Source organism: Vicia villosa, linkage group LG2, assembly GCF_029867415.1.
Source record: "Vicia villosa cultivar HV-30 ecotype Madison, WI linkage group LG2, Vvil1.0, whole genome shotgun sequence".
Lineage (NCBI taxonomy): Eukaryota > Viridiplantae > Streptophyta > Magnoliopsida > Fabales > Fabaceae > Vicia > Vicia villosa.
Window position 1 is genome coordinate 23,101,376 of NC_081181.1, and position 7,385 is coordinate 23,108,760.

The 7,385-nt window shown below is 34.7% G+C and overlaps 1 protein-coding gene across 1 annotated transcript; it reads left to right on the plus strand.

Moving 5' to 3' along the window:
- The first annotated feature begins 372 nt into the window (after positions 1 to 372).
- Positions 373 to 1,937, plus strand: LOC131646010 (zinc finger protein GIS3-like). Its single transcript, XM_058916188.1, has one exon. It carries the CDS (start codon positions 652 to 654, stop codon positions 1,438 to 1,440), a length of 789 nt encoding a protein of 262 aa, XP_058772171.1. The 5' UTR covers positions 373 to 651; the 3' UTR covers positions 1,441 to 1,937.
- The last annotated feature ends 5,448 nt before the right edge of the window (positions 1,938 to 7,385 follow it).

A 7,385-nucleotide genomic window follows, 5' to 3' on the forward strand; every position in this document is an offset into this window, starting at 1 on the left:
AATGTATTTTTATGTTGGAACAGTTATGCTGAACTTTTAAATAGAGATTGCTAGTGAATAATGAAATTGATCCTCTTTAATTAGTTGGTTGAAAAAGCCAAATTCCAATATTTTAAAAAAATAATTGTAATTTAAAAGATTATTTAACTAATGACTTTTGAGTGGAGTGGAGTGGAGCTGGTATAGAGCAATTCAAAATAAAACATAATAAGTTAATGACAATGACAAAAACAACAAGTCTCTCGTAATCAATCTAGCTATTTCCTAACTATTGACAAAAAAGGCACCTGTGATATTTGAAGTATATTTAGACAAAGAGAAAATGAACAAGCAAATAAAAGTAGTAGGAGATCATAGACAAGTGCAATCCATATGGGTCCCATGTGGGGTGTTCTAATCTAGGGTGGTGTTCCATATTTTCACACACTTCACTTCTCATTGGGATGTCCGCACAAACCCCTACTTCCATCTCTCACAACACACACTCTTTTCAATTCTCATCATGTTTGTTTCGTAACCTTTTCTTTTTCTTTTTCCTTTTTTTTTATCATTAAATTCCATATATAAATACAAATACACCCAACACATTCAACACCACCTTAACCTCCTCAAACAAACCCCTACAAACAAACTTCCACTACCTTATCAACCATGGAAGATCAAATCCACAACAACAACACTAGAACAATAAACTCCAATTCTACCACGTGCTTAAAACTCTTTGGCTTCAGCGTCCACGAAGAAAACGATCACCAACAACCACTACCACCATTTGAAGACGGTACCGGAAACACTTCACCGTCTGGCTCCACTGAATCCGTCAGCGGAGACGGCGGTGCTTCAAGTTTAAACCCTACCTCCGGCGACCGGAAATACGAGTGTCAGTATTGCTGTCGAGAATTCGCAAACTCTCAAGCACTTGGCGGACACCAAAACGCTCACAAAAAAGAGCGCCAACAGCTCAAACGCGCACAGTTACAAGCTTCACGAAACGCCGCCGTTTCGTTTGTTCGGAACCCGATTATCTCCGCCTTTGCACCGCCTCCACATCTGCTTTCTTCGTCTGGACAAGTTATGATGCCGACTGTTCCTCCGTCGTGGGTCTACATGCCGCCACGCACAGCGCCTCCTCCTTTCCATGTATCCGTTTCACACGGTTGCGCTTTCCCGTCGGTGAACAACAGTAACAACGGTATTAGTAACTGTAACGGTGGAGGTGGTAGCAATTATAGCTTTATGACGAGTGCAAGATCTGCTGGTGCAGGTTTGTTACCGTGTGTTAGCGGAGTAGGGGATTCTTCTGCTGCATTGTCAACGATGGGCTCACAATTTGGGAAACTTGATGGGCCATCTTTGAGTAGGTTCTCACAAGGAGATGTAGGGCCTAACTTTGATGATGGATTCGGTTTGGATTTGCATCTTAGTCTATCCCCGCCTTAATTCAGTTCGACTCGACTCTATTTATCAGTTACCAGGGTTTTAAAAGACGGTCTGCTAACGCGAAAACGGCTGTGACAAAACGGTTCTGTTAGTTCAGATCTGTAGAATTATCAATCTCTAGAATCCAATTGTGACTGAAATCATATGATGCAGCCATATGCAGATTCAAGCTCGATAAGCATATATGGCTGCTAGTAGTAATTCAGCTTCACTTCTTGTATATTTTTTCTTAGACATTTATTTCTTTATTTTTTTCTCCTTCAAAAAATTGATTAATTTCATTTGGCAAGGATTGTATAATTTATTTGCCTGAGGACCTACATGTACATAAATTTCTATTTACTGTAATATTTTAGAACATTGCCTAGCTCTCTTTAGGTGTTTAAAGTTTTTCATTTTCTCTGAGTTATTTTTATGATAAAACTGGAATTATATATAAGTATATATAACCAATTTACATATGATGTAATAATAAATACTAGATATCAAATTCAATTGAATTTTCTCCATGTATTTCTGTGCGGAGTATAAGGATAAAGACAAGGATCCTCTAATTTATTTTTCTCTATGTTTGTTTTGATGTTATTTCTCTCTAATTTTTTTCTTTTATTTCTTTAGTCATATATCTTCTACTTTGCTCAAATTTTGCTTAAAGTTATTTTATATTTTCTATCTAAAAGTAGAGGATCCAAATCAGTTTAGAATAGAAGAGCATCATATTTTCTTGAATATAATGATTGAGTGGTGAAGTTGAATACTAAAATGTGATATATAAGTTAAGAGTTTGATCCCAATTTCAACTTAAAAACAAACTATACTGGTAATTAATTTGGGTGTGAAAAAGCTAAGCCGAATTAAACTTGGTTAAATTTGAGTATGGTATTGCTAAAAAATTTAAAGCTTAATTCTGATTTGTAATTTATCATAAACTTACTTTTAAGCTTGAGTTTAGATTTTTTGAAAACTCAATTAGTCTATTAACCTATTTAAAAATCTATTTCATTTGAACATTTATAAATAAACAATTACACTAATGTTTAAATAGACTAACAAATTTAAAAATTAATGAGATTTTTTTTTTTGAAAGCAAGAGACTAATATTATAAATTAACCACCAACAGGTTCAACAATTACAAGACCAAAACCAACGAAAATTACAAACCGATTGCAACTTTAAGATAAGTAAAACAATGGGTTATTGCTAAACTCATAGAAATTACAATATGAATGAGTAATTTTCCCAATGAAAGACCACCTCCACAATAGGGCCTTACAACTCCAAACCACATCCCTCGAGTTCCAAGAAGCATTGTTGAAGACTATATCATTCCTACGAAGCCACAAACTCCAAATAATAGCCAACCAAATGATTCCCTCCTTTCCCTTTTTGACTTTCTTTTTCCGACAAAAAGAACTCCAATGACAAAACCCCTCCTTAAAATTCGTAAAACTTTGATAATTCATTCCTACCCAATCGGGCATCTCCCTCCAAACAATAACAGAATTCCGACAAGATAAGAAGGAGTGTAATAACGATTCATGACAATCACCACAAAAAGAACATTCTAAATTCGAGGAAGAATTGAGAATACCTTTGCGAAAAAGAGAGTCTTTCGTCGGGAGCTTATTGAGAAATCACCTCCAACCAAACGCCTTCACTTTTACGGGCGCCTCCACCTTCCATAAAGCACTAAAAGCCGATTGGAAGCGATTATCCGGGCCAAGAGGAATATGCTGCAAATTCAACCAATTATAACAAGAAGAGACGGCAAAGATGCCATCAACACCATGCTGCCACCTAGCTGTGTCGGGGCTGTCGGGCCGCAAAACCGGTGCACCATCCAGCAGCATACAAAGACGGTTCAAATCATCACTAGTTTGCAACAAAGCGGCTGCCGGAATACCGAAGTCCCCCCAAAGCCACCTCCCTTCTCCCCAACCTCCCATAGCTCCTATTGAAGCGTTTTGCAAGAGAGAAGCATTAAAAAGACCCGGGAAGAGGTTCTTTAACATTCCTCCGTTCAACCAATTAGCATGCCAAAATGATGTATAAAAACCGTGACCAACCTGAAAAACAAAATTGTTAGTAAAAAAATCGATTGAAAGCTTATTCCCCACCGAAGCTAAATTCGCCCACCACACCGATTAAATATTTATTTGCATTGATTTATTCTAATTTATCTAATAACATGCATTTTATGGTACTATATGTTTAAAAGAATTTAAAAAAATCAAAATTTATGATATTTTTTATAAAGTTTTTTTTTCTTTTTTTTTTCTTAAGCTATTTTGAATAGTATTTTAATTCAAAGTACATAATCTAATATAATATTAATAATAAAATTATTGATATTTATTTAAATAGATTCATTTGATGATCTATTACTTAGATTTTTTTAACTAAATAAATTTATAAAAAAACTCATACATTTTCTATTTAAAAAAGTCTAATTTAATTTGAGTATGTATAAGCTAGACTGGAGGTCTCTATTAATTGATTTGAATTATTTTCACCCTTACTTATTTGGAGTTCATATTAATTCTTGAAAGAGAAAAAAATTAAATTAAATTATTTACAAAGATAAAATGGGGCACATGTTTTATAAACAAACAATGAAAATTTTAAATCCTTACATAAAAATTTTTTGAGACAATTTAGGTTTTAAAATTTTTTTATTAAAAAATATAAATTAGAAACTCAAACTTTTTATGTTTACTTTTTTTTTGTTAGATATAAAATATGCAGTTCTTTTATTTAGGGATTAATATAATTTAAAAAAAAAAAATTTGTTAGAGACTATTTTATGGGTAGAATATTTAGTATTTCTTTCATACCACAAAATTTGCCCGTCATATTCCAAGATATTTTTACTCACCTGACTTGTAATTGCTCAAGACAGTACAAGTTCATTCTTCTCCAAAGCACAAAATCATCTCCATGCGATAAAAATTGAAGAGAATACGACTTGTACAAGTTAGTCGATTTTCAAGAGACGCATGAAAGTCAATATAAAAAAAAGTTGCATTTTTTGATTCATAGGCCCGTCATTTAGATGATAAGCATGCCCATGACCTTATAATCCCTCATGATTTTATTTCCTATTTTACTAATTTGTTTTGATTTTTTATTCATAGAAATTCAAGGATAAATTAGATAAATTATGAAATAGATTATTTAAACATATGGGCTTGGATTTAAGTAATATTGGTTGTCCAAAAGGGTTGCAAATCGTGTGAGCTTGATTTCCAAGTAAAACCTAGACCAAAATTATATGTGGAAAAAGGTGGAAAATAGATTCAATCCAAAACAAGAAATATTTGGTAGAAGAATCAAAGGAAATATTTCCAATCAAATCTCTTTGATCTCTCTCCAATTTTTTCTGCCTAAATTCACCCCTTATAAAAACAAAAACGTTGCAGCATAGAAGGGGAATTGACAAGGGTTCGGCAGCCTCCTAGAGCTTTGACAAGACTAAAAAAAAAAGGTCATGGTGTACAAGCAATTAGCAGATCAAAATTCGCAGTGTTTCAAGCCATTACAAGCATTTCAATACATTCAGTGACCTTCGCTGATTGATTCTAGATCCTCACAAAGGCCTTCACACGTACAAAATCGCGGAATACGACCACAATTTGGACAATTCGATTTCAGTTTCAATTTCATACATTCATGCAGTTTTAATTGAGTTTGACTATATAATCTTGCTTGTGTTGATGTTTTGATGGTATCTTAACAGTTTGATTGAGGTTTCAATGCGAGAATACGGTTTCACCATGGCTAGGGTTTGTGGCTCTCAAGTTAGGGCTTTGCAAACCAAGCAAAATTAGACCAAACTAAGGGCACCATTGAACTCAGGAGACGATTTCCCGTTGATCTATGGTTTTATCTGGAATTTATTGGCACTATTTTATGAGTTTGATTTATGCAGGTCTATGGTGACACATGAAAACCGTAGGTGAAAGTATATGCGTTTTCCAAAAAAAACCAGTGAAGGAGATGACCATGGCTGGGCGCGCGTTTGCTTAATTTTGAAAATCTATTATTTTGATATATTGTTTCCGTGTGCTGTAATTACAACAAACGCATTTGGTACAGATGGCAAGGAGCATTTTAGGCAAAGCAAAGGACCTGGGATAGATTCTTATAGCTGACACTTATTTTTCTCTATTTTCTTTGATAATTCTCATTCGTAGATCCAATGCAGTACGGCCAAAGCTGAGTCACCATACGCCCTCAGCGTTCCACCACTTGATCATAGCCAGTTCAGATCCAACGTACACCATAACGCAAGTCTACCATACACCTCCAAAAGCTTACCACACTAGAACACAAGCTAAGTGTTTTTTCTATTTTTCTTAATTTCAATTACATAAATGTTTTTTAATTTCTTTTTTTTACTATTATAATTATTATGTCTTTTCTATTTATTTATTTGTTCCAATAAATTAGTTGTTATAATATATGTAACATATTTATCGAAAGTTCGAGTTTTCGCAATTTTATTCACAATTATTTTACGATTATTAGTTAAAATTCAATATTGTTTTCAAAATAAGTTGCTATTAATTAAATAATTAGGATTACATCCAATAATTATTTAATTGATACATTGATTCGAACTCTCGATTTTTCTCCGTTAACTTTGGTGTTATTTCAGTTAGTTTATTATTTTATTAACCATGGTTAACTTGTGCCCTAAATCAGGGTTTGCGAGGTTTGTTGTCAGAACATGCCTACACTGAAATGTTTTCCTTGTGCAGTTTTTCAGGGTTAGCAACAGGTTTCCTCCGACTATGCGCCACGCCTCTTACAAAGCTAAGTCCCGACTTTATCCTTTCTATTTTTATCATTTAAATATTTATTTGCATTATAAAATTGTTATTAGGGTTAAAACCTCGAAAGTCAATGGACTCTTTTACACTCACGTATCTTGCCTATTTTTGCCCATTTTTCAGGGTTAATCTCGAGGCTACCTCCGACTACGAACCATGTCAGATCAAAGCTAAGTCTCGATTCAACTTCTTTTTATTTTGCCTTTAATTTAATTTAACTATTCTTCCTTTTTATTTATTTTTTTACCCTTTTGGCAAATGAACTGTCCATACACTCACCCCTTCGTGTTTATTTTTCCTTTTCCAATTTTCAGGGTTAGTCAACCAGTCAAAGCTCGAATGTTCAGTAACCCTGAAATTCATCTTGTTTTTATTGTCTTGATTATTATTTATGTCAAACCTATTGCACTGTTGATCCGCTGGTTTCTTTTTCCCCTTCCCCTATTATTGTGTGGTTAGTAATCCTAGGGAGTGCAAGCCTGTTAATCAAATTAGAATCACCTAAGTACAAGATAATATAATCGAATCTGATCACGTGATTGTTGCACCCACGCACCTTTTATGGCACCCCTCTTGTTGCATGTTGCCTGTTGCCTTGTTGCCTTGTGTTTTTTGCAGAATAGCCATGTCCCTCGAATACGAGGATACCTCAGCCATGTTGCCTCGATTAATGCAAAGATCATAAGTCCCTAATGATGCTGCCTTCGATACACTAATATGATCTCGCCCCTCGGAAGTTGCCTATGAAAGGCTAAGGTGTCTTCTGGTTGCCTAACGAAAAGATATTCTGATCCTTCCCTTAGACTACCTGCCTCTCTATGGCATGGGACAGTCTTATGGCGAACGATGACTCGATGACCCGTTAACGTCCAAACGAAAGGCTTCCTGCCCTCTTATGGCATGGATAGACCCTTTCACCCTGAAAGGCTAAAAGACTTGTTTTTTCTACATTATTAAGGTAATTGCTCCTAATTGCCTTGCTCTGGCTAAAATCTTTTTTCTACACTTTTTTTCATAAACTTTCAATATGGCTACGCTCATTTACGAGCTAAAGTCCGTATTCTCTTCTTCTACACTTCGTTCAAACGAGCAAAGCAATTAAGAGCCCATGG

Excerpts from the sequence above, each read along its gene's own strand:
- LOC131646010 (XM_058916188.1), top strand. The coding sequence starts at position 652 with ATGGAAGATCAAATCCACAACAACAACACTAGAACAATAAACTCCAAT.